The following is a 27,668-nucleotide window of genomic DNA, read 5'->3' on the forward strand; positions in this document are numbered from 1 at the left end:
TCACAAATTGTTAATTTTAGCCTGCATGGGTTCTCTTATTTAAATTGAACACAATTGATTTTGAAGAATAATTAAGCTAACTAAAAGGATGAAATTTGCCTCTGCGCAAGACAGATTTATTTTAGGTGCTCATACATGAGTGCCATTTATTAAGTAGCCCAAAAGGTACCACCTCTGTATAATTGGGTGAAAATGTGGGAAAACCCTGATGTTTACAAATAGAAACATAGTCTCCCCCACATATCCAAAATATCAACAGGGGAAAGGACTTCCCACTTAGAATTCTGATAAGATCTGATTTTGTTCAGTATTCACAGATTCCAGTTTTTGCATGGCTTCTATTTTGGAAATGCTTTATGGTCTCCTTGCTCAGGAAAATGTATGAGGTTCACATAATAGATGAAATTTAGCATGATCAGTGAATGCAAACTCTGACTTTGAACTACTTATAGAATTATTATTTATTTATTTATTTATTTATTGGATTTGTATGCCACCCCTCTCCATAGACTCGGGGCGGCTAACAACAGTGGTAAAAACAACATGTGACAATCCAATATTAAAGCAGCTAAAAACCCTTATTTTAAAACCAATCTTACATACAAACGTACCATACATAAATTGTAGAAGCCTAGGGGGAAAGAATATCTCAGTTTCCCCATGCCTGACGACAGAGGTGGGTTTTAAGAAGCTTACGAAAGGCAAGAAGGGTGGGGGCTATTCTAATCTCTGGGGGGAGTTGGTTCCAGAGGGCCGGGGCCGCCACAGAGAAGGCTCTTCCCCTGGGTCCCGCCAAACGACATTGTTTAGTTGACGGGACCCGGAGAAGGCCCACTCTGTGGGACGGTCCCGGAGATAACCTGGCCCGGTGCCATGAATTATTAGATATTAACTCTAATAATTAAACAATAATTAAACAAATAAATCTTTTTCATGGATTTCTAATAGTTTTTTGACAATGAGACAAGGAATTTCTACAAATAAGAAAATGCAGTTCGACATTCTCCAATTTCAAATAAAAAAACTGCCATGTTAGAAAAGCTAAAAATACAGTTATTAACAATGAGCTAAATCTAAAGGCTTTCTCGGCATTTTTAAAATTAGTTTCCACAAAGCGAATGGCAAACTGCAATATCTATACTCCCTTTCCAACTGTTTTAAAACCAACTGTGCTAAGGATTACTTTACCTAAGGAAGTCCTGATGAGAGATTGTCCATAAACTGAAACTGTTTGCAACCTTCCCTAAATTATTTTCCAACTCTCTGTGAGTTCTATCAGTGAACGTGGCAAGGAGAGCTTTCTACCCTGTGTGGTCCAGGCAGAGAATGAACTATTCTGACTCACCCCTCAGATTCTCATATTTCATCTAATAAAACGCCCTTACCCAGAGCAGAGGAAGATACACATATGAATTTCCTTCAAGTTTTAGAAGCAGCCTTTGTTACTCCATATAAAAAACCCCAAACAAATTCCATAGAGGAGAATATAGAAAAAGTTATAGTAAATGTATTGAGCAATGAAGCTTGATGAGGTTACACTTTTTTTTTAATTGATAAAGCTTGTACATTCATGTAGGATCTGAAAAACCTCTATGTAACTTTTAAAATAAACATTTACCAGGAAGTATTGGGGGAAAAGTTCAGGCTAAGACTCAGAATCTGAAGCATAAGCCATACATTTATTGTGTTGTGCCAATTCAGAAAACAGAGTCAATTAAGATTCTCTACATGGGGCTACCTTTGAAGAATGCTCGGAAACTTCAGATCGTGCAGAATGCAGCTACGAGAGCAATCATGGGCTTCTCTAAGTATGCCCATGTTACTCCAACACTCTGCAGTCTGCACTGGTTGCCGATCAGTTTCCGGTCACAATTCAAAGTGTTGGTTATGACCTATAAAGCCCTACATGGCATCGGACCAGAATATCTCTGGGACTGCCTTCTGCCGCATGAATCCCAGCGACCGGTTAGGTCCCACAGAGTTGGCCTTCTCCGGGTCCCGTCGACTAAACAATGTCGTCTGGCGGGACCCAGGGGAAGAGCCTTCCCTTTGGTGGCTCCGACCCTCTGGAACCAGCTCCCCCCAGAGATTAGGATTGACCCCACCCTCCTTGCCTTTCGGAAACTCCTTAAAACCCACCTCTGCCATCAGGCATGGGGGAATTGAAACATCTCCCCCTTGCCCATGTAGTTTCTGTATATGATTCGACTATGTTCTTGTTTTTTATATACAGTGATCCCCCGCTCGTTGTGAGGGTTCCGTTCCAGGACCCCCCGCAACGAGCGGGTTTTCGCGAAGTAGCGCTGCGGAAGTAAAAACACCATCTGCGCATGCGCAGATGGTGTTTTTACTCCCGCAGCGCTAGCGAGGAGCCGAAGATTGGGGGCGGCGCGGCTGTTTTAAAACGTCGCCGCCGGCATGGGGGGCTTCCTAGCAGCCCCCCAAACCCGGGTTGGGGGTCTGGGGGGTGCTGGCAAGCCCCCCATGCCGGCGGCGACATTTTAAAACAGCGGCGCGGCTTTCCAATGAGTCCCGAAGACAAACGTCAAACTTCCGTGTTTGTCTTCGGGACTCATTGGAAAGCCGCGCCGCTGTTTTAAAACGTCGCCGCCAGCATGGGCGGCTTGCCAGCACCCCCCGAACCCGGGTGAGCAGCGAGCGAAGGGCGGGTGGCCGGGCGAAGGGCGGGCGAGCGGTGAAGGGCGGGCGAGCGGGTGCTGGGGAGGGCTTCTCGCTCTCCCGCCAGCAAGAGGGGGAGCGAACGGCGTGGGCAGGCTGTGGACAAGCCGTTCGCTCGGGCCGCTTCCCAGCTGAGTACTCAGCTGGGAAGCGGCCCGAGCGAACGGCGTGGGCAAGAGAAGGGTGCGCGAGCCGCGGGCGCGCGGGCAGGCAGGCTGCAGACAAGCCGTTTGCTCGGGCCGCTTCCCAGCTGAGTACTCAGCTGGGAAGCGGCCCGAGCGAACGGCGTGGGCAAGAGAAGGGTGCGCGAGCCGCGGGCGCGCGGGCAGGCAGGCTGCAGACAAGCCGTTTGCTCGGGCCACTTCCCAGCTGAGTACTCAGCTGGGAAGCGGCCCGAGCAAACGGCGTGGGCGGGAGAAGGGCGCGCGAGCCGCGGGCGCGCGGGCAGGCAGGCTGCGGACAAGCCGTTCGCTCGGGCCGCTTCCCAGCTGAGTACTCAGCTGGGAAGCGGCCCGAGCGAAGCGGCAGCAGCGAGGAGTTTGCGTAGGCGGTGGGGAAACTCCTCGCTGATGCCCGCCAAGAGGGGGAAGACCTAGGGAAGCCGCCCAGCAGCTGATCTGCCCGGCGCCATCTATGCATGCGTGCCCATAGAAAAAAAGGGCACGCATGCGCAGATGGTGTTCTGACTTCCGGGTTCAAAAATCGCAAATTAGCCTGTTCGCAATGGTCGGGGACGCAATAACCGGGGGATCACTGTATTGGGGTTTCTTTTGGATTTTTTAACCTAAAACTGTAATTTAGATTGCTAAATATTAGATTTGTTACTATGTATTGTTTTTTACCATTGTTGTGAGCCGCCCCGAGTCTACGGAGAGGGGCGGCATATAAATCCAATAAATCTAATCTGATCTGATCTGATCTGATCTAATCTAATCTAATCTAAGCAACTCATGCTTAAGGTAATTGTGGCTAAGCAAGTTTATTTATTTGGGTTGATTTAGCTTACAGTACCTGCACAGTTACATCAATGGGTTATGAAAATAATAACAAGAAAAACAACAACAAAACTCCCCAGTAAAGATAAATAGATACACTCACACATGCTCTGGAATCCAAAAGCTTACTGAAATAAAATCGTTCCTGGTCTCTCTAGTATAAAAATGCACAATTTGCTCAGCTGTAGGTGTATGAATGGTCTCTTTGCAGAGAAATCTATTAATTCCATGTGGGAAAACAGTTTCACTTGGGAATATTATTTAATCCGATGCGTTAGCTCAGACATTACAGCACCAGGATGAACTGAAGGAAAACTGAGTTCATGCTTCGAGGAAATTGCTTTTACACTCCAGTAGGAATGATTTTGCCACTCTGAATCCAACAATGATTTCTGCAGGAAGGTATTCGATGATTATATATTTTACTCAGAATGAAGGGAAATGTTTCAGCAGAAATGGAAAAACCAACTCAATCGTCTTGGGATTTAGCTGACATAATTAGCATTTTTAAATCACAAACTTTGATTTGCTTTCTTTTAAATTTTAGCATGAAAGGCTTATCAATACAGGAATTACAACACTCTAATAAGTAATTAAAAGAGTGTGTATCCAGATATCCATGCTAGTCAGAGTAAATTACTGAATAGAAGAGCTAAATTATTGGCCCTTTTACATCTTTATTCTTATTCAGTCAAATATTGGGGGAATGGCTTTTTTAAAGGGAAAATATTTCCACATTAGTTCATTTGTTACACATTCAACACCAGGAGACATTTTAAGTTTAAATCATTATGTTTAATCTTAAAATCCTGATTGAATCTAGAAAAAGATACAAATTTCAGATGAATTAGATCTTTTGTAATCCTGTCAGGGTTAAGTTGAAGCTAAGCAACTTGTTATTCTTTCTTTGAGAATTTTAGCTCCGAGTTCTCGGAGAGTGGCGGCATACAAATCTAATAAATAATAATAATAATAATAATAATAATAATAATAATAATAATAATAATAATAATTGTTGGGTTAGCCCTTCTTTTCAGTAATTTACTCTGACTAGCATGGATATCTGGATACATAATCTTTTAATTACTTAGGATACAAGCAACAAGTTACAGTCATACAGTCCTAAGTGGGAGGAAAAGGATGATAGGAATGATGAGAAAAACTAGTAGAAATAGAAGTGCAGATTTAGTAAAAAGTCTGACAGTGTTGAGGGAATTATTTGTTTAGTAGAGTGATGGCGTTCGGGAAAAAACTGTTCTTGTATCTAGTTGTCTTGGTGTGCAGTGCTCTGTAGCGACGTTTTGAGGGTAGGAGTTGAAACAGTTTATGTCCAGGATGCAAGGGGTCAGTAAATATTTTCCCCGCCCTCTTTTTGACTTGTAGAGTATACAGGTCCTCAGTGGAAGGCAGGTTGGGTAGCAATTGTTTTTTCTGCAGTTCTGCAGTACATCTTTCCCTTTATCTATATTTATATTTTTAATATATTCCACCGGGTGTATCTACTATTGTTCTAGTGCTGACTTCTTCTCCTATTTTTGTTGCCTGGCTCTACCACCTCTACTTTTCGAGGTGACATTCTCAATTTCTCTTTTTTACTTTAGGTGTCAGCTGGATCCATTGTAGAAACAGTACAAGACAGAATGATTGATTCACGACTGCAGGTTTATGTCAGTCGGCCGGGTTTATTCACCTGTATAGCCACTAACAAGCACAGTGAGACTTATGGCACTGCAAAAGCTGCAGCGACTATTAATGTTTCAGGTATGTATCAGGAGGAGGAAAAAAAAACTTCCTGTGAAGAATTAGATGATACTTAACTCTAGCCTAAGATTTTAGTTGTATTCAGGAACCCCCAGAATGCGAAAGGCACACAATGTGGGAGGCTTTAACTTCCCACATTGGGTGCCTTTAATTTCCTCCAGAATGAATGCATTTTTACACAATTTATTTTGTTTCCTGTTTCCCCTTACAATATATACTGTTCAAAAAAATAAATAAAGGGAACACTCAAATAACACATCCTAGATCTGAGTGAATGAAATATTCTCATTTAATGCTTTGTTCTGTACAAAATTGAATGTGCACAACAGCATGTGAAATTGATTGCCAATCAGTGTTGCTTCCTAAGTGGACAGTTTGTTTTCACAGAAGTTTGATTTACTTGGAGTTATATTGTGTTGTTTAAGTGTTCCCTTTATTTTTTTGAGCAGTGTATTTTAAAGTATATACAGTGTTCCCTTGATTTTCGCGGGGGATGAGTTCCGAGATCGCCCGCGAAAGTCGAATTTCCACGAAGTAGAGATGCGGAAGTAAATACACTATTTTTGGCTATGAACAGTATCACAAGCCTTCCCTTAACACTTTAAACCCCTAAATTACAATTTCCCATTCCCTTAGCAACCATTTAGATTATTACTTACCATGTTTATTTATTAAAGCTTATTTTTAAAAAAATATTTATTAAAAGTGGATGAAAGTTTGGTGATGACATATGACGTTATTGGACGGGTAAAACCGTGGTATAGGGGGAAAAACGCGAAGTATTTTTTAATTAATATTTTTGAAAAACCGTGGTATAGACTTTTCACGAAGTTTGAACCCGCAAAAATCAAGGGAACACTGTATTTTAAATATTGGTAGAGCTTTGGCTACCTACATGTTTGCTGCCATCTTCATTACACTGTCCTAAAGACCACTTTGTAAATTCATCCAGGGGAAGGAAACAAGCAAGGAAGGAAGGAAGGGTGATGAAGTGTTATATTAATATCCCCTAATGGCCAGGCGGAAATAGTTCAGTGAGCTTTCATCATCTTGAGTATAATATTTATGTTGGTAGTATGCTGGTCTCCAAGGAAAACAGAACTCCAATATGTTCTTTATTCACCAGGACCCATGTACATAACTCTTTGAGGATGGAAAATCATGATGAACTTAGTCTGATTTCTTTTTAATGTGACACTCTCATAAAAGATGATGGAATAGTGATTTGCAGCCTTACCACACTGGGGACATGTTAATGAAATCCATTCCTCCATGCAAATCTTAACCATGTGGGAGCTTTTCATGTATGCCATACTTCAAAAAGACTTTAAATATTTCTTGCCCGTTATCATATTTTGCTCTCCTCCAGCTTTAACCACTAGGATAATTAATTTTCAGCATTTCTGCTACAGTGGAGCCTCATTTGTTTTTTGTGGCTATTTTATCAAATTATCCTTTTGGGCTGTATGTTTTCTGACAGCTACTAGCTAAAAGGAAAATGTGATCAAGTACTTTCAAGTTTATTTGTAGTCATAATTTTTTAATAATTTTGTTTAGTACAATGCAAGTTGTGCTGATAATTTTCTTGTCTTTCTCCAACTCAACTGTTTCTTTTAATGAACCTCCTGTCTGTTCCTGTAGAATGGAGGTAAGAAAAATATTGACATAATTATTATGTGATTTGGGTGAGATTATTGTTGTTGTTGTTGCTGCTGCTGTTATTGTTGTTGTTGTTCTTCTTCTTCTTCTTTTCTTCTTCTTCTTCCTCCTCCTCCTCATTAATTATTATTATTATTATTATTATTATTATTATTATTATTATTATTATTATTATTATTATTATTTCAAATGTATGTAACTACTTGGAAAACCTTTTTTCCGCAGGATAAAAATGGGTGCTTGCCAAGATCATTTGTGCTCTTTTTACTTTCAATTAAGTCTATTTAAAATACGATCATAATATTTTCTTGCTTCACTTCTTTCTATCTTTGCAAAAAGCAGCTTCTGATGGAGGTTTTTGATGTATGTCTGAATTTAATCAAGAAACAAACCTATGGGCTAAGGAAATATTATTATTATTATTATTATTATTATTATTATTATTATTATTATTATTATTATTAATTCTATTTGTATGCCGCCCCTCTCCAAGGACTCGGAGCGGCTTCCAACAACAGTACAATTTACAAATCCAATATTAAAACCAGAACATATTAAGAAACCCTTATTAAAAACAATCACTTGGGCAAGTTGAGCTGCACACACGTGTGCACAAAAGCCAGCCCACTTGCATGATCTAGTTGTGAATAGGCCACAGCCCAGGGGTTTAGGGTCCTATGTCAACTTGTCAAGTAACCTTAAATTGTTTAAACATCACAATTTAACATTATGATACAAGTTCATTTCTGTTTTATCTTAATTGCTATAGCAATTAATTACTTTGCATGTGTGCTTCAGAAATGTAAATAAGTGGTTAAAAATTCATAGGTCTCTTATGAGGCCTATCTGTAAATATATATGGGATATCCAGCTCTTTAAAAAAAACTGATGAAAAAATTGACTGTATATAATTGAAGATAAGCCCATCTGCAGATAAGCCAGACCAGAGGTGTGAGAGGCTCCGCCCACTCACCCAGGATGCTTCTGCACATATATAAAAGTATCATGTGTGTATGTGCAAAACTGGTAGCACTGGGCTTTAGGACCCACTGTTGGTATGGCATATTGAGTGAGCTCAGTTACAAAATACAACCGGTGGGATGTTCCTCCAGTCCTGGTTGTCTTCAACTTACAACCATGCATTTAATGACTGTTCAAAGTTACAATAGCATTGAAAAATTGATTTATGAAGTGTTTCACACTTATGACCGCTGGCATAATCAAAATATGGACACTTGGAAATTGATCTATATTTACGACAGTTGCACTGTCCCAGGGTCATGTGGCCACCTTTTGTGATCTTCTGACAAGCAAATCAAGGGGGAAGCCCGATTCACTTAACAACTGTGTTACTGACTTAACAACTGTGATGTGATTCACTTAACAACTGTGGCAGGAAAGGTTGTAAAATGAGGCAAAATTCACGCAACAACTGTCTCACTTAGCAACATAAATTTTGGAATCAGTTGTGGTGGTAGATTGAGGAAAATCTTCACCCTCTCTTGGTGCTCAGAATGTTCACTGCATTGTGAGCAATAAAGTCGATGGCTGTTTGTCAGTTTCCTGTATACTTTTAAAAAAGATCAGTACATTTTATACCTTTAAAAAATATATTTTTAAAAAAATCGATTCAAGTATGGCAGAAAGCCAAGTTGGTGACTTGAAACTCCAGACATTTTTTTAAAAAAATTAGTTTTAAAAATATTTTATTTACAAATATACAATGAATACATATAATTGCGATTGACAATAAAAACATTTCGAATTACAGAAGACAATAATCATGTCAGATTATAGTCTAAACCAGTGTTTTTCAACCAGTGTGCCGTGGCACACTAGTGTGCCGCGAGACATGGTCAGGTGTGCCGCGAAGAAGGAAGCTCAGGTTCTGGTCTCACAACTTTTTGCTGAGAGAGAGAGAGAAAGAGTGAGAGAGAGAAAGCAAGTGAGAGAGAGAGAGAAAGAGAGAGAAAGAGAGCAAGAGAGAGAGAGAAAGAGATAGAAAGCAAGAGAGAGAGAGAGAAAAGGAGAGGAAGGGAGAGAGAAATGAGCAAAAAGGGGAGGAAAAAAGAGAAATGAGAAAACGATTGAGACAGAGAATGAGAGGAAAGAGAGAGAAACAAAAGAGAGAGAGAGAAGTGACTCTTGATTTAAAGCATATGATAAAAAGCACCCAAAAAATAAGAGAGAAAACCCCCCAGCCCTCACCTGTTTTTGGAAATGGTTCAAGAGTATGTATACACACACACACACAAGAGGGGGAGGAGACAGGGATGGAAAAAGAGAGGAGAGTGTCTTAGAGTGTCGTTTTGTGTCATTTTGGTTGGTGGTGTGCCCCAGGATTTTGTAAATGTAAAAAATGTGCCGCGGTTCAAAAAAGGTTGAAAATCACTGGTCTAAACAATATACTTTGATAATAAACCAAGACGAATAAACAAAAAAGTCGGTAAACGTACAAACATACAGAAAGAAAGAAAAGAAAGAAAGGGAAAGAGAAAAGTAGAGGGTGGGCGGGTGTACGGTAGATCTGTATTGAGATTATGAACTAGATCTATTTTCAGCAGCTCATTTCCTTAAAGTCGATGCTAGAAATTAGTATTTTGCTTGGCTGTTTGTCGGTTTTCTGTATACAGTGAACCCTCGATCATCGCGAGGGTTCCGTTCCAGGACCCCACGCGATGATCGATTTTTAGCGAAGTAGCGGTACGGAAGTAAAAACACCATCTGCGCGTGCGCAGATGGTGTTTTTGCTTCCACTGCCGCCCGCCCTTCGCCCGCCCACCCCGTTGCTCGCGCCTGGGGTGCGCGCGCGTTTGGGGACTCCCTAGATCCGCTCCCCAGCTGGGGAGCGGATCTAGGGAGTCCCCAAACGCGCGCGCTTTCCCCAGCAACGCGCGCGCGTTGGGGACTCCCTAGATCCGCTCCCCAGCTGGGGAGCGGATCTAGGGAGTCCCCAAACGCGCGCGCTTTCCCCAGCTGGGGAGCGGAGCTGGGATGTCCCCAAGCGCGTGCCGCCCACCCGCCCACGCCGTTGCTCGCGCCGCCGCTGGGGTCTTACGGGGGCAAGAGGGGGAAGACCCAGGGAAGCCTCTGCCCGGCAGGGAAACTCCACCATCTATGCATGCGTGGAAGGGCACGCATGCGCAGATGGTGGAGTTTACTTCCTGGTTGAAAACTCGCGAAATAGCCCTTTCGCGATACTTGAACACGCGAAACTCGAGGGTTCACTGTACTTTTAAAAAAGATCAGCGCATTTTATACCTTTAAAAAATATATTTTTTAAAAAAAATTGATTCTAGTATGGCAGAAAGCCAAGTTGGTGACTTGGAACTCCAGACATTTTGGAGCATTTGCAATTTAATAAAAGTCAAAGCCAGAGCCTAGAGAGGCATAATAATACAGACAAGACGGGATACAAATATAACACACACACAAAATGAATATATTGTAATAGCCTCAACTTTTCTATGATGCCACTACAAAGATTTAATTGTGAGTCATATTCCAATAGAAGCAAGGACTAGAAAATAAAGTTTGAGTCTTTCCAAAGTGAACACAGTCCAAAATTGTTAGGAACAGAAAGCAGTAATTTCAGAAAGAGCCATCCATCTGCCTGAAAATTGTATTAACCCTTGTGAAATCTGAGTTGCATGCTTCTGGTTGGAAGACTGAATTAATAAAGTTATTCTGTATTTTCAATAGGCTTTTTTTCTGATAAGCAGGGGGCAGAGAGAGAAAGAGAGAGGGAGAGAGAGAGAGAGAGAGAGATGAAATAAGATATTGGAAAATACTCCAGGGTGGTAAATGGAAAACATCAGTATCTTATGCTATTAAGATTTGGTGAATAAAGGATGCAAATTGCCCCAGAAATAAAGCCTCTTGAATGGAGACTCTGTGTTCACTAATGTATATATTTGCTGGACAGATACATTTTCTAGACCTTATTAAATTATAAGTTTATAATAACAACAGTAAAAATTACAAAGTAGAATATGTCAAAGCTATTAGAATGAATCAAATGCATAATTTTTTAGAAACCATGTAATTTGATGAATTAAAGTTGATTAGATCATTTCCATTAAACATATTTGGGGGTTGAATCTGTTTGCAGGCATATTCAGCAATTGAATAGAATAAATACCAATATATTATGTGTTTTGCTGCTAAGACATGTCTTTCATCTCCCAGAAACCCCAAGCCGTGTTTGCAAAAATATCTAAGGAAATTGCAAAGTTTAGTGAAATATAATTTCAATTACAAAAAAACCTTGTAATTTTGGAGTGTAGCTTCAATAAGCAAGCCTTTTAATCATTTTAATCACATTAAAAGACCAAAAATGGGTTTTACAACTGGGCGCAAGAAAGTAATAATGACCCTATAGGCTAAAATGAGTTTTCCAAAAAGTTTTGGAACTGCTTATTATTGTCATTCTTCATTTATTTTACACTCAATTATACAGATTACTTTATTGATAGATATTGTTTTATTTGATTGAGTTAGATCTCTTGCAACTCTCTTTTGTTAATTTGTAGCTGTTTTAGTGGTTTTCTATTTGCCATAGTATTGTAACTGTTACAGATGTTTTTGTTGATTAATCTATTCGGTGTTATCAAAATAGGACAAACAAACTATGGCTGGATTGTACTGGCAATGGGCCAAGCAGAAAGTGCACATCTGGCTAGAAACTGGATAATTTTAGTGGAACTTACTGATATGCATAACCTCCTGCCCTGGTGGTCCTCATCCACAAGTTGATAAACACTGGAAATAGAGTATCAGAAATACCAGATGCTTGCCAGGTTTATAGGCCAATGTTGAATAATAGCTGCAACTAAAGAAAAAAGAGAATAAATAAAAACAAAAAGCAAAAATTCAGATCCAATCTCTAAGCTTTTTGTTCCTGGCAGAAAACAGAGCATGCCAAAAGTTTGTAGTCTTGACAGCACTTTTTTTTCAAGATCCATTCCTAATATAACAAAAATATTCCACAAAGGTTAATAGGTCATGGCAATATACCAGCCAAATCTGTCAACCAAATTCCCACGGTTGGAAATGCAGGTGGGAAGGCTTTTGAGGAATGTTCACATGACCTCTGATTGACACATAGTGTGCTTGTTAAGGCTATCCTTTTTTTTTTTTACTGCTGCCAGAGGGATTGGAAGCAACCTTTTGAAGAAGACACCCATCAACTTTTTTTTTGCCAGTCTAGATTCCTCTTGCAGAAAATCCAGATTTGCCTTCTTGTAAACTTCACTTTGTTTCTAAAACTTAAAGTCAACTACATTCAAGGAATTGGCTACTTTCTGACAACAGCATTTTTAGTCTCATAAGTTTTATTAAGGCTGTAGAAACATAGAGCCAAATTAGAGTGCACCATCTGGAAAAGGAAGTAGCAAATAAAGAAACAAGCAGTAGACGAAAAACGTTACTGATCTCCACCTAATAATGAACAAAAAATTGCCTGCTAGATGGATGAATGATTTGACTGAGTTCAAAGTGCCTAACTTTACAGATAAGCAAATTTGGGAGGGCGGGAAGGGTGGTTAACATTCAATTACTTTTGTTTATTGAAAGTAATGATGTATTATAGAGCTTCATCTGGCTAGGTGACAAAAGCAAGTTTAGGCGAAAGCTAAAATCAGGACTGAAGTATTAGCCGGCTAAATAAATAGATATGCAAAATTCAAGGACATAAACCCACAGCCTGCTGTCACCCAAAAGAAGCACTAGACTAATGAGGCCTGAGCTTATTCATTAATCTTAAGGAGCCATTCAGAGGAAAACAGTAAGAAACTGGGGATGCAGACAATGAACAGGCTGCTTATAGTATCCCCAGAGGAAGAATATTTGGCTGGCAAATCTGAATTCTGAAGAGGACCTTTGTTATTAAGGGTCGAACTTGAAGATCTCCTCCCACAGGTTGTTGCAAGTCCTGCTAATTATCTTCCTTCAGAAGCCTGTCTGTCACACAATAAAAAGCTAGAAGTGGAGCTTATAAAACCACAGGCAGCATCTCTGTATACCATTCATAAAATCAGAGTGGAAAAGTCTTGAGTACAGGAAGAAATTAGACTCCTGGCTTGTCCTACAACATCCGCAGAGCTGCTGCACAGCGATCGAGTTACAGTCGTCATTAATCACTTCCTTTCCTTCAAACTTGAGCCGAGGAGAAAGCCGGCCCATCCGGATAGTAGTCCCCCCTTCCCAAAAAGCAATAGTATTAAAGATGCAAGTAAGTTGTAGGCTAATGATGTGTGTGTGTGCACTTGAGAAAGAATTCAAAAACGGAGAACACTGAACTGGCATTCTTGCAGCTGGAGTTCATCTTTAAATATGGAGTGTTTGGAAATGCTAGTCATCTTGTCAAGAACTCATTTTCCTCCAGGTGGACAGATTGGTGATGTGAAGAGTTCTGCAAAGGTGCAGATAGCTGACAATTTCTAAATATTTAGAAGGGATATAAATTGAACTCTCTGACCTTTGAGCAAAGCTTCATAAAATAGCTCCGGCTGAGCAGAGTTCTGCATGTGAAGGGAACTGAATGGCTGGAGGAAGAATTGCCTTTGTTTTATTGCATACTTCCATAGTCAACTTGTATGAGATCTGCAGTCATAACTATCCATCCGTCCATCCATGCTTCATCCATCCATCCATCCATCCATCCATCCATCCATCCATCCATCCATCCATCCATCCATCCTCCATCCGTCCATCCATCCTCCATCCGTCCGTCCGTCCATCATCTATCTATCTATCTATCTATCTATCTATCTATCTATCTATCTATCTATCTATCTATCTATCTATTCTTCTATGCTGCCCAATCCCGAAGAACTATATAATCTTTGATAAATCTTTAAATAATCCACTGCCACGAAAGGGTTACCATAAGGATAGATGTGCAAATGGATTAAATAAGACATTGTAGGCCAGTGATGGCGAACCTATGGCATGGATGCCACAGGTGGTATGCGGAGCCATATCTGCTGGCATGTGAGCCGTTGCCCTACCTCAGCTCCAACGTACATGCGTTGCCAGCCAGCTGATATTTTTGCTTGCACAGAGGCTCTGGGAGGACGTTTTTGGCTTCCAGAGAGCCTCCAGGAGGAAGGGTGAGGGTGTTTTTATGCTCCCCTGGCTCCTTTAGTGCCTGGGGAAGGCAAAACATGAGCCTACTGGGCTCACCAGAAGTTGAGAAATAAGTGGTTTCCAGCCTCCAGAGGGCCTCCGGGTGGTGGTGGTGTAGGAGAAGCTGTTTTCGCCTACCCCAGGCATTGAATTATGGATGTGGCCATTCTTGCGTGTGTGATAGCATGCACGCACACACGCTCTTTTGACACCCAAGGAAAAAAAGGTTCACCATCGCTGTTGTAGGCTAATGATTTTTGTGTGTGTGTGTGCACTTGCCTGTGAAGCAACACTGTGGAACAAGCCCCCAACATTATAAATGCCTTAAGGACTTGGCTTTTCTCCTAAATGTTGAGAGATTAAATGATATGTTTGTATGGATTGGTGCCAGGTTTCAGTTTTTAAAGATGTTTCATCTTTTAATTGAGTGTGTTTTACAGTTTTTTAAAAATAAAATGATTCTATTGGAAGCTTCCCGGAATTGTCTGAAAGTTGGTGGATATATAGATGCTTTTAAAAATATTTAAAAAATGAAATATTGGCAGAGATGCCTTGGTATGCCATCTGTATCTAACATCACAATGGTAATCATGATTTGCTAGAGTCAAATGGATTCCTAGGAACAATAGTTTACTTCAGAAGTTAGCCTCTATGGGAAGTCTCCCATTTTGAATTGGGTTAATTTGTCATGGTAATCCATGAGCAAGAGACAGGGGTATAAAAAGCAGGCAAGATCGTGAGATCGTGGTTGCAATCAAAGATTTGCACTTTTTGCAACAATGTAAAAATAGTGTGAGAGGTTGTACAGTTGTAGTCACCATTTTGATTTTTTTTTTGGATGACTAACGCTCTTCATGAGTAGTAGAGTAGAGTAGTAGAGAAATAGTAGAGATTTTTGTTTGCTTTAAGATTGCTTTTGTACATCAGGGCATCAAATTCATGGCCCGCAGGCTGGAAGCATCATACATTGGCCACATCCATCCCTGGTTTAGCGACCGGGGGGGGGGGAATTGTCATACGTCACGTGACAACAACGTGAAGCTACGAGTTCGACACCCCTGTTGTACATGAACCAAAGAATGGATAACAAGTGGCATGTATAATATATCCTACATTTCTGTTATTTATACTCAGAAGATAGACTTTTAACTAATCTTCTGATTAAAAGCTATGAAATCCAGAAAGCTAGGAAATCTGTAAAAAAGGAATTTCAAAATAAGAAGTTAATGATTAAGCTTGTATGGAATGACTATAATATTCTTCAGGACTAAGCAGCATTGTATTCAGTGCTGTTTATTTTTTATCATACAGAATCAGGTTCAATAACTACATTTAGATTTTAAAAAAAATTATTGGGCAAATGGCCCAAAGGGAGAATCTGTGCATGTACAGTTGAAAATATTTAGCATCTGCCAGGCAGACCACTGTCTTTATTGTACTGAGAAGGCCACAAAGCTTAATGAACAAAGGTTTTTCTACTTCCTAATATACAACGTTTAGGGCAGGGGTCCCCAAACTTGGCAATTTTAAGACTTGTGGACTTCAAATTCCAGAATTCTCCAGCCAGCATAGCTGGCTGGAGAATTCTGGGAGTTGAAGTCCACAAGTCTTAAAATTGCCAAGTTTTAAGACCTCTGGTTTAGGGAGTAAGTATCTAGTTTGCTATACAAAGTAGTGGTATGCTTTTGACTCTCCAATGAACTCTCTATCAGGTGTCTTGCTTAAAAACTGGTACGTGTGTGGAGGGAATAAGGGAATATGACTGATCTTTGGGATGCATGCCTGTTAGCTTTAGCATTATTCTTTGGAAAGAGAAGACATTATTAGATAAATGTGATTGTTGGATTATATTGGGAATTATCCTAAATCTTCCTGATAAAAAATGTGTTGATTTTAACAGCTGGGATTAATCGTTCCAAAAAATGTGAGCATCCAAAATATTTGCTTGCTTTTTCTTTCCAACAAACTTGTGAGAACTTCCAGGAATCTCTTAACTAAATTCTGTGCTTGATCAGAATCTGATGACTTCAACTTATTCTAATGAAGAATGTAACTGCAAAGATATGGATTAGAGAGGAAGCATGTTTTTCCTTTCTTTTCATCTGTTGTTTTTTTTAAATTAGCTTTCTCATTTGATCCAGAATTCTTAGGATTATGAAAGCTTGCAATTATTTTGAAAATCTTGCTTGATCTGCTACAGACTACCCCAACCCTCATGTTGTGAACCAGTAGTTGTTTGCGGCCTGTTGGGAACTGGGCTGCAGCGGACAAGTTCACAAAGCTTCATTTGTGCGTGCCCGGGAGCTAGGTTGTGCATGCTTTTTAATATGATAGGGTTTTATATGCTTCTTTTTAATATTAGATTTGTTTCGCTATAATATTGTTTTATTACTGTTGTGAGCCACCCTGAGTCTTCGGAGAGGGGCGGCATACAAATCTAATAAATTGAATTGAATTGAATTGAATCCCTTCAGCCTGCCCCTGCTGCTGCCACCAATCCATGGAGCCAGAAATGTTGCAGATTGCTGATCTACTCCCTATTTGGACAGGGAGTCATTACTCACAGTCACTCATGCCCTCATGACCTCGAGGTTCGATTACTGCAACGGTCTCTACATGGGGCTACCTTTGAAAAGTGTTCGGAAACTTCAGATCGTGCAGAATGCGGCTGCGAGAGCCATCATGGGGCTTCCTAGATTCGCCCACGTTTCTGCAACACTCCGCGGCCTGCACTGGCTGCCGATCAGTTTCCGGTCACAATTCAAAGTATTGGTAATGACCTTTAAAGCCCTACATGGCATTGGGCCAGAATACATCCGGAAACGCTTTCTACCGCACGAATCCCAGCGGCCGATAAGGTTCCACAGAGTTGGCCTTCTCCGGGTCCCGTCGACCAAACAATGTCTTTGGCAGGCCCCAGGGGAAGAGCCTTCTCTGTGGCGGCCCCGGCCCTCTGGAATCAACTCCCCCCAGAGATTAGAACAGCCCCCACCCTCCTTGTCTTTTGCAAATTACTCAAGACCCACCTTTGTCGCCAGGCATGGGGGAGTTAGGATATTCCTTCCCCTAGGCTAGTGTTTTTCAACCAGTGTGCCGTGGCACACTAGTGTGCCGCGAGACATGGTCAGGTGTGCCGCGAAGCTCAGAGAGAAAGAAAGCAAGAGAGAGAGAAAGAAAGCAAGAGAGAAAGAAAGCAAGAAAGAGAGAGAGAGAGAAAGAGAAAAAGAGAGAGAGAAAGAAAGCAAGAGAGAGAGAAAGAGAGGGAGGGAAGGAGAGAGAGAGAAAGACATAGAGGGAGGGAGGGAGAAAGAAAGAGAGCAAAAAAGAGGAAGGAAGGAAGGAAGGGAGAGAAAGAGGGAGGGAGAAAAAATAGAGTGAAGGGGAGGAAGAGAGAGAGAGAATTTTTTTGTCCAAACTTTTTTAAGCTGCCCCCCTTCCCCCCGCTTAATGTGCCCCAGGGTTTCGTAAATGTAAAAAATGTGCCGCGGCTCAAAAAAGGTTGAAAATCACTGCCCTAGGCCATTACAAGTTATGTATGGTATGTTTGTGTGTATGTTTGGTTTTTATAATAAGGGTTTTTAGTTGTTTTATTAAATTGGATTGTTACATGTTGTTTTTTATCATTGTTGTTAGCCGCCCCGAGTCTGCGGAGAGGGGCGGCATACAAATCCAATAAATAATAATAATAATAATAATAATAATAATAATAATAATAATAATAATACTGATGGTGAACCTGTGGCACCTGTGGCATGCATAGTCCTTTCTGCTGGCACACAAGCTGTTGACCAGCTCAGGTCCATTGCGCATGTGTGTACGCCTCCCACCGGCCAATTGGTCAGATATTTGCATGCTTTTTCCTCATTTTCTGCGACCAGTGCCTTTCCAGATCTCTGGAGATTCCACCCCAGCACTGTTTGGCCATGCAAAGTCCCCCCCCCCTTCCTAGCTCTGCTTGGGAATAGGAGGCTTCCCCCCCCCCTTCCACCACTGTTTGGGGATGTGAAGCCAAAACAGGGGGGGCATGTGGGAGGGGCATTGCATTCTGTCGCACGAATCCCAGCGACCGATTAGGTCCCACAGAGTGGGCCTCCTCCGGGTCCCGTCAACTAAACAATGTCGGTTGGCGGGCCCCAGGGGGAGAGCCTTCTCTGTGGCGGCACCGACTCTCTGGAACCAACTCCCCCCGGAGATCAGAACTGCCCCTACTCTTCCTGCCTTCCGTAAACTCCTCAAAACCCACCTTTGCCGTCAGGCATGGGGAAACTAAACATCTTCCCCTGGGCACGTTGAATTTATATATGGTATGCTTGTGTGTGTGTATGTTAGTATAGCGGTTTTTCTTAAATTTATAATATTTTAATTAATTGGATTATGTATTGGATTGTCTTTTCACTTGTTGTGAGCCGCCCCGAGTTTTCGGAGAGGGGCGGCATACAAATCCAAATAATAAATAAATAAATAAATAAATAAATTAGGGGTGTGGCCACTTGTGCACATGTGACAGTGTGCAGGCACACACTTTTGGCACCCAAGGAAAAAGTTCACCATCACTGTACTAGGCATATCACTCATACCTATATTATACAGGTAGTCCTCACTTACTAACCACAACAGGAGCTTGCAATGCTGTCATTGAGTGATATTATTATTATTATTATTATTATTATTATTATTATTATTATTTATTAGATTTGTATGCTGCCCCTCTTTGTTAATGATTCAACTTGCAATTTTCCTGCTGGTTTTCCCCATTGGTTCTGTTTCTCAGAAATCTGTAATGAAGTGTGCAAATAGTGATCACACGCCTGTGAGATATTGCAACAATTATTAAATACCCTCTGAAGCATCTGTATCTCCTGATTAAAGGGACACTGTGACAGGATGAAGGCTGGTCATGAACTTTATTTTCCAAAGTGAACACAAAGTAAAGGTAGTGTTGTAACTTTGAACAGAGGCTAAACTGGGCAGTTAAGCAAGAACTTACCCCATCAGAACCGCTATTGTTATTTCTTCCCTGGTTGTACACCTCAGTTCCGGCCTGCATGGAAATCCTTATCCACCTGTGTTTCTCCCATCAGCAAAGTCTACAAAGGTGATGCAGGCTACTGCAGTTCGTATCGGGGAGAGGTGTGTAGTGCTTTGTTGGCAAAGGATGCATTTGTTTTCTTTAACACTTCCTATGGAGATCCGGAGGAGACTCAGGAACTGCTCGTTCGCACCGCCTGGGCTGAGCTGAAAACCGTGAGTCCGTTTTGCCGCCCAGCTGCCGAGTCGCTTCTGTGCCACTACATCTTCCAGGAGTGCAACCCCTCCAGGATTGGACCTGCTCCAAAACCTGTTTGCAGGTAACAGAAATCAGCAAAACACTTTCCTTTTGATTCTTGGCTTATTCCTTATATAACGTTCTGTTACACAGAGTGAATTTGAGCTGTGTGGCTTCTGTAGATATCTTTTCTTGAAAACTTAATTGTCCTAGGGAGACAATCCAAAGAAAAGCTCAAATTTTGTCTACAATTAAATGCCATTTCATCATATAGGTATGATGTCAGTATTACAATACAGTGTTCCCTCGATTTTCGCGGGTTCGAACTTCGCGAATAGCCTATACCATGGGTTTTTTTTAAAAAAAAAAATTAATTAAAAAACACTTCACAGGTTTTTTTCCTATACCACGGTTTTTCCCGCCCGATGACGTCATATGTCATCGCCAAACTAATAATTTTTGCAAATAAATAACAAAAAAATAATTGTTAATAAATAATTATGTTTATAAATATCAGGATCACTAAGTGTCTTATTCAATGGTGAGTACCAGTAATAATGGTGAGTAAATGGTTGTTAAGTGAATGGGAAATGGTAATTTAGGGGTTTAAAGTGTTAAGGGATAATGTTCATAGCCAAAAATGGTGTATTTACTTCCGCATCTCTACTTTGCGGAAATTCGACTTTCGCGGGCGGTCTCAAAACGCATCCCCCGTGAAAATCGAGGGAACATTGTAGTCAGTTTTCAGAGTGCTTCTGGACAAATCCATGAAGTAATAATGGTTCTGTATGAGACCTGCAATGTATTTTACTTATTATTCATTGAACAGGCTAAGTCCAAGTGAACGAGTAATCTCCATGGTTGATTCACCGCATTCTACACTAGCAGTGTGTTGCTCCCGGTTTGGCCCGGTTCTGTGAACCAGTAGTGGCAGGAGGCTGCAAGGATGCTTCTGCACATGCACAGAATTATCACGGGTGCATGCCCATGCACACAGAAACCGGAAGCAATAGAATTTAGAACCCTCTACTGTTCTACACATTGTAATATAAACATGTTCATATAAGTAACGACGTGAGTGCAGTTAGAATTAATTGACATATTTGGAATTCAGGGTGTGTGCATTGCACGGTACTTCTAATTCTTGCACAAACCCCAACTTCTGCTCTACTGGATCAGAGTAAAAGTTCATTTTAATTTGACATTTTGTTTTCTGAGTGGGGCACTTAGATATTGATGGGGGGAAACCCCGACAAATAAGAAATGTGCATGATGTAACTTCACAATAAATGTGTATTTGTTGTGAAATGATGGAATAAAATAGTTATGCCATTGGAAAAAAAAATACTTTGAAACTGAGTTTAAAGTTTTTTAGCATGGGGCAAGAGGTTGTATGGAATTATTGGAATCATACCAGTAATATTTTTCACTTTGAATTGTGCAGGAGAATAGATTCCCAGATCGTTCTGAAAACATTAAACCTCCTCAGATACTTTCTGGAGTAGGTTTCTCCCTTCACCTAGCAACTCTGTACACAGAGGTTGTCAGTCATTGCTACCCCCACCTGTTAGCAGTGTAAGAATTATAGCTTTTTGTTTAGCTTACAACTGCAATTAGCTTTTTGTGAATGGGTGTTTGGCCATTGCTGTTGACAAAATGTGTTAATACTTGCATGCAAAATGAATTAAGAAAATAAAGCCAATAGTGGCGCAGTCCCGGGCAAGATTTAAAAGATAAATGCAGTAAATCAATTTCAGTGTACAAAACAAATCTTCCACTAAAAGAGATTCATAATCAATATTCCAATGCCAATCTTATTTACACCGTACTGTGGTTGTTTATACACAAATCCATTGTGACTGCAATATTGTGATTGTATGGCTGACTATGCATTCCGCTGTTGTTTATAAAATGATGTAGAGAGCATTGCCTTGCTGTAAAGGATCTCTACTGCTTTAAGGAATGGCTTGCGATGGAAGAAAATGCCCGCAAAGGCATTTACAAGCCGGCACTGATGTTACTTACTTTGCCAGAGTGTAACAGGCTTCCCAGCATGCACCAGGAACCCACCGTCTGCACCAGGATCCCACATTTTGGTAAGCGCCTCTGTAAATGGCACGACTCTGCAATAAAATACTCTCCACCCGGCAATCTGCCGCATGAATCCCAGCGACCAATTAGGTCCCACAGAGTTGGCCTTCTCCGGGTCCCGTCGACTAACCAATGTCGGCTGGCGGGTCCCAGGGGAAGAGCCTTCTCTGTGGCAGCCCCGACTCTCTGGAACCAGCTCCCCCTGGAGATTAGAACTGCCTCCACCCTCCTTGCCTTCCGTAAACTCCTTAAAACTCACCTCTGCTGTCAGGCATGGGGGAATTGAGGCATTCCCCCCTCCCCTGGGCCTATACAATTTATGTATGGTATGTCTGTGTGCATGTCTGGTTTAATAATGGGTTTTTTTAATTTTTTAAATTTATTAGATTTGCTGTGAATTGTTTTATTATATGTTGTGAGCCGTCCCAAGTCTACGGAGAGGGGTGGCATACAAATCTAATAAATAAAAAAACAAACAAACAAGCAAACAAATAAATATATAAATCTGGCTGACCCTCATCGTTTTTAGTCTTCTGGAATGCCCCCAAGAGCTAACTCTTCACCTGGACACTGGAGTAGAGTGAGAAAAGCCTGGGTATGATGGTTGGGGCATCCTGGGAGGATGACTGAGGTACAGGTAGTCCTCAACTTACAACAGTTTGTTTAGTGACTGTTCAAAATTATAACAGCACTGAAAACAGTGACTTGTGACCGTTTTTTACACAACAATTGTAGCATCTCCATAGTCTCACGATCAAAATTCAGACACTTGGCATCTGAGCCATTTTTATGACAGTTGCAGTGTCTTAGGGTCGCGTGATCCCCTTTTGCGACTTTCTGATAAACAAAGTCAAAGGGAAGCAAGATTCACTTAACAATCATGTCGCTAATTTAACAACTGCAATTTAAAAACCATGGCCAGAAAGGTCATAAGACGAGTACAAACTCATGTAACAACTGTCTTGCTTAGCAACATAAATTTTGGGCTCCGTGGTGTTGTAAGTCAAAGACTACCTGTACTGGATTATTTTAATTGTTGGTTTTCTGGTTATAGTAGTTTAATTGTGGTTGGAAGCTGCTCAGAAGATGGAGGGTCATACAATTTATTTTTAAATAAATAAAATAAATATCTGTCCCTTGCTCCAAAAAAGCTCTTGTGAAAATTATGTAATGGATAGATAATGTCACTGAATGCATTTGAATCAAAGTAGTAAGGATCTCTTTCATCATATGCCCTGAGCTCTGGAAGTACAATAACTCAGAGAAAAAAAGCAGGTTAAAATGTTCTTTCCATGGTGATTTATAGTTACCTGCAAACTAGTAGTAAGATAATTGTGCTTCCCTACGAAACTGCGGGATTGGGCTTGATAAACTGGCAGTTAAAACTTGAACATTTATGAGTAGTTATGATTGGCCTGTCCTCTCCCTTCCTCTTCCCTTCTCTCCCTCAGGCTTGCCTCACAGAAGCCTCTCCTCTCCTCCCCTCTCCCCTTCTTTCTCTCAGGCTTACCCCAGAGAAAGCTCTCCTCTCCTATCCCCTTCTCTCCCTCAGGCTGGGCCATGCGCTGGCCACGCCCACTGGCAGTTGGAACAGAGTTCTTTTCAGGTGGGGCGGGGAGTAGAAGGTCTAACCCAGTGGTTATCAGCCTGGGGTTCAGATCCCCTTTGTGGGTCGAACGACCGTTTCACAGGGATCACCTAATGGGACAAAGACTAATTTCCCATGGTGTTAGGAACTAAAACTTCTATTCTGGCGGAATATATATTTACAATAGGACCAATCAGGCCTTTACAGTGGGCATGTTCCTCTGACCTCCCTGCCAATCAGCTTAAAGCTCTGTTGGGAGAATTGGCACTAGACTTATGGTTGGGGGTCACCACAACATGAGGAGTTGTATTAAGGGGTCATGGTTTTAGAAAGGTTGAGAACCTCTGGTCTAACCCATTAGCATCAAGTATATATTCTTATATAAGAAATACTAATAATTTGAGGGTCATTTTGAAAAATCCTTTAATAAGCAGCTAAAAGCCAAGAGGAACATACATGCCAAGTTTCACATTTCTATGCTTTTCAGTTCTGGAGATTTTGTGATGATGCATGCGTGGTGTTCACTTTTATATATATAGGGGGCCAATCATCTAGCTGGGGATAAAGCATAGCTAAGATGTTTGGTTGATAACTTAATATTCCTTTAATCATGCCATATACTAAATACCATAGCACCCACCCTTTTATCTCGGGGATTATTATATAGGATCTTGATTATAATTCCCACTTCCTATCTTTTTCTTTCCTCAGATCTGAAAAAAGAAAGCACAACAAGTAAGCAGTTCTCTTTAAAACCTGACATGAAAATTCACTTAAACTAAGCCCTCTTTTGTTATAGCAAAGAGCACTGGTCTCCAAACAAACTGGTAATTTATATAAATCCCTTATCAGTCCTGTGATACTTAGCTTGCAGCTATGAGGCAATTCAAAGTCCTTCTTTCACAAAGTGAAACACACTTTGCTCTGGTTTAGTTTCAAAGCAGGGAAAAATCAGCACACAAAAAGTCAGTCAGTAAAGCAGGCATGAAACACAACGATCAGATAATCCTCCACAATGGCCAAACCCACAGGCTGCTCTTTATAGCAGCCTCACTAATTACCACAGCCCCACCCAACCACAGGTGGCCTCATTTTCTTTGATAATAATCTCTCAGTTGTTGTTGCCTATTCATCGCTCTCCGCATGCGTGGCTGTATCATTAACTCTTGTTCTGAATCCAAGGAGGAGCTAGATAATTGATCTCCTTCTGAGCTGTCTGCCACACTCTCCTCCTCCCTGTCACTCATGTCTTCTTGGTCAGAGGAGCCTTCATCTTCAGATTCCACTGGGGGCAAACCAGGGCTGCAGCATGTGGATGTCTCCCCCACACCCACAGTCTTTGGGGCAGGAGCTGGGCCAGAGCTAACCACAACATATATATATATATGGTTTGTAAAAAGTGTGGGACAATTTAGCAGGATGGGAAGAAGGGTGCATGATTGTAACAGTAAAAATTTAGATTAAATTAACTGGACTTAGAAAGAAAGAGTCTGAGGTTCATGGGAGCTGTTACAGCCGCCCCATAAATAATCACGTTGAGCTCCTGATCTGTCAAAAAGACGCCAGTGAAGCATATTCAGTCTTCACTGAAGGGTTCATTTAACCCTTGAAAGAAAACTTCATTATGTTTTCCATATTGTGAGAGCAAATATGCTTTGTCCATAAGGGGAATATACCGTATCCTGTTATTAGACCATCCTGTTTAATTTTGTTTCTCTTCAGAAACTTGTTACAAAGGGAATGGGGTGACCTATGAAGGTTCGGTCAATGTCACAGCTTCTGGCATTCCCTGTCAGAAATGGAGTGTGCAGGTAAGAAAGAATATTTTTCAAAGTGGAGAAAAGTTTTGCGGTAAAGTAGATTTGAATGGATATCTCCCTCTGGGAATCATGGATGTCAAGTCATTTCTGGGCTGGGCAAGGAAGTAGATTAGCCATTGTATAGAGGAGAAAAGAAATTGGGGCTTGTTTATGTCAAGTTTATTTGCAGATTTAAAAAGGCTTTATGTTGGGAGACGAACACAGTTTGAACTGTGCTGCTTAGCAATAGTCTACAATGAAAAACATGCTGCTGTCGTGCTTGAGGATTTGGTCCTTTCTGTGTTGCAAAATGAAATGGACCGACTTTCCTGTCTAATGGGTGGATTATGATTCAAGTTCTCTTCTGCGCTTCTCACTTATTGTTTTGGGGTTCTTTCTGTTGGGGAAAAAAATAAGTATGGAAATATTTTGTTTTAAAAAAATGGATACGGTAATATATTTTGAAAATTGGAGAAAATCAACTCAGATTCATATCTTCCTGCAGAACTTTCTTTTTAAACAGATTAATGTGGCAGTAGAGTAGACCTGACAAATGGAAGGATAAGCGAAACATATGGCCGGAAAACAAGTTGATCATTCCATTCATATTTTTAAATGGGGAAAGTATAGCTTAGCACTGACTCATCAGCCCTTCCCCCCTGGAGCTTTCATTCTTTACTAAATTCTGCTACGATTGCTTCAAAAGTGCCCAAAATTTGAAAAAAAATACTTGAAAAATATTTACTATATTTTTCCCTATCACCAGGTTCCTCATGTACATAGAAAAACACCTGAGATTTTCCCTGACCTCTTCAATGCAATCAATTATTGTCGTAATCCAGGGGGTGAAAATGCGCGGCCCTGGTGTTATACAAATGACCCTTCTATTCCCTGGGAATACTGCGACATACCTCAGTGTGACGTTGGTAAGATCCCATTGCAAATGCTATTCAATCAAATGGAGTGGTTTGGTGTGAATTTTACCCAACAGATCTGTTTTATCCCGGGCCTACACAGATTGAAAACAAAGGAGGAATCCACATGCTAATATTTCGAATCAATCTTTTTATGTCGAAAGCGTCATTTATATAAGCCAAATTCATGCATGAGAGTTCATCCTGGCAGCTTCTCGGTGAGAGGAGTTAAAAGATAACAGTCCAGCGGCTAGGCTGCTGCCGAAGATCAAAGCTAATTGTGCATTCCTTTATGAGATAAAGAGCCTCCAGTTTCACTGACTTACAGTTACAGCTTTCCAGGCTCTCCGCAGACAGGGCAATTCTAACTCCATGGATTTTAGCAGAGAAATAATAGTTGGCTAGCATAACATGGCTGGAACCCCAAACATCAACTGACTCCATTACAAAACTTTGAAACTCCATCCCGAATTTCCCATCAGTCACCCTTAAATACTATTTATTTATTTATTTATTTATTTATTTATTTACTTACTTACTTACTTACTTACTTACTTACTTACTTACTTACTTACTTACTTACCTACTTACTTACTTACTTATTTATTTATTAGATTTGTATGCTGCCCTTCTCCGAAGACTCAGGGCAGCTCACAAGATACAATATAAAACAATGCGTACAAACAAATCTAACGAGTTAAAAACGAATTAAAAACCCAATATATTAAAATCAATCAACCAGTTAAATCACAACCATACATCCTGTTTAGTAGTCAGGGAGTCTAGATCTAATTGCCCCAGGCCTGGTGACATAAGTGAGTCTTGAGACTCTTGTGGAAGGCGAGGAGGGTGGGGGCAGTGCAAATCTCTGGAGGGAGCTGATTCCAGAGGGCCGAGGCTGCCACAGAGAAGGATCTTCCCCTAGGCCCCACCAAACGACCTATGGGGGATGGTCAACAATTCCCTAGAGTTAACAAATTACAGACTACTTCCTTTTCCCATACAAGTATTCTTGTCTTTTTTTTTAATCTTCTAAAGCGGGCATCTAACAAAGGCTCATGGTCTTCCTCCTCCTCCTCCTCTAAGTCAGACCCTACTGTCATTGGCATATCTGCCACCTCTGATGGTCTTTCAGGTTCATCCAGGTCTATTTCTCCCCCACTCTCACTCTCTGCATCAGCTGGCAAAACCACTGGCCCAGTGTACCAAGATCGGCCTGGCTCATCCTCCTCAGAATCTATCATTACCAGAGTTGGTTGAGGACCACTCACAAGATCTGGTTCAAAAGCTCACCAGATTTGAATTTTTTGATTTGGCATTACAGTGTTCCCTCGATTTTCGCGGGTTCGAACTTCGCGAATAGCCTATACCACGGTTTTTCAAAAAATATTAATTAAGAAATACTTCGCGGTTTTTTTCCTATACCACGGTTTTTCCCACCCAATGACATCATACCGTATATACTCGAGTATAAGCCGACCCGAGTATAAGCCGAGGCACCAATTTTTGCCACAAAAACTGGGAAAACGTATTGACCCGAGTACAGTGGAACCCCGACATAAGAGCTGCTCTACTTAAGAGCAACTCGAGATAAGAGCTGGGAGGGGAGAGATATTTTTGTTCTACTTACAAGCCCAAATTCGAGATACAAGCGCCAAGGAGCTGTCTCCTGAAGCCAAACGCTAACTTCCGCGTTCGGCTTCAGGAGACAGCTGCGAAGCGGCGCGCGTGTTTTAAAAGGTTGCAGCCGGCCTGGGGGGCTCGGGGGGGTGCTTGCAGCTTTCTTTC

The 27,668-nt window shown here is 41.1% G+C and overlaps 1 protein-coding gene across 1 annotated transcript in view; it reads left to right on the top strand.

Moving 5' to 3' along the window:
• The window catches only part of MUSK (muscle associated receptor tyrosine kinase), a 62,712-nt gene that overhangs the window by 20,395 nt on the left and 14,649 nt on the right, over positions 1–27,668 (top strand). Inside the window, exons 7-13 of the mRNA XM_070736245.1 lie at positions 5,276–5,435; positions 7,077–7,083; positions 19,304–19,570; positions 21,409–21,584; positions 23,879–23,902; positions 24,890–24,978; positions 25,733–25,892. Of these exons, the coding sequence (XP_070592346.1) occupies positions 5,276–5,435; positions 7,077–7,083; positions 19,304–19,570; positions 21,409–21,584; positions 23,879–23,902; positions 24,890–24,978; positions 25,733–25,892 (883 nt within the window). The remainder of the gene's footprint in view (positions 1–5,275; positions 5,436–7,076; positions 7,084–19,303; positions 19,571–21,408; positions 21,585–23,878; positions 23,903–24,889; positions 24,979–25,732; positions 25,893–27,668) is intronic.

The sequence above is a fragment of the Erythrolamprus reginae genome, chromosome 2, assembly GCF_031021105.1.
Source record: "Erythrolamprus reginae isolate rEryReg1 chromosome 2, rEryReg1.hap1, whole genome shotgun sequence".
Lineage (NCBI taxonomy): Eukaryota > Metazoa > Chordata > Lepidosauria > Squamata > Dipsadidae > Erythrolamprus > Erythrolamprus reginae.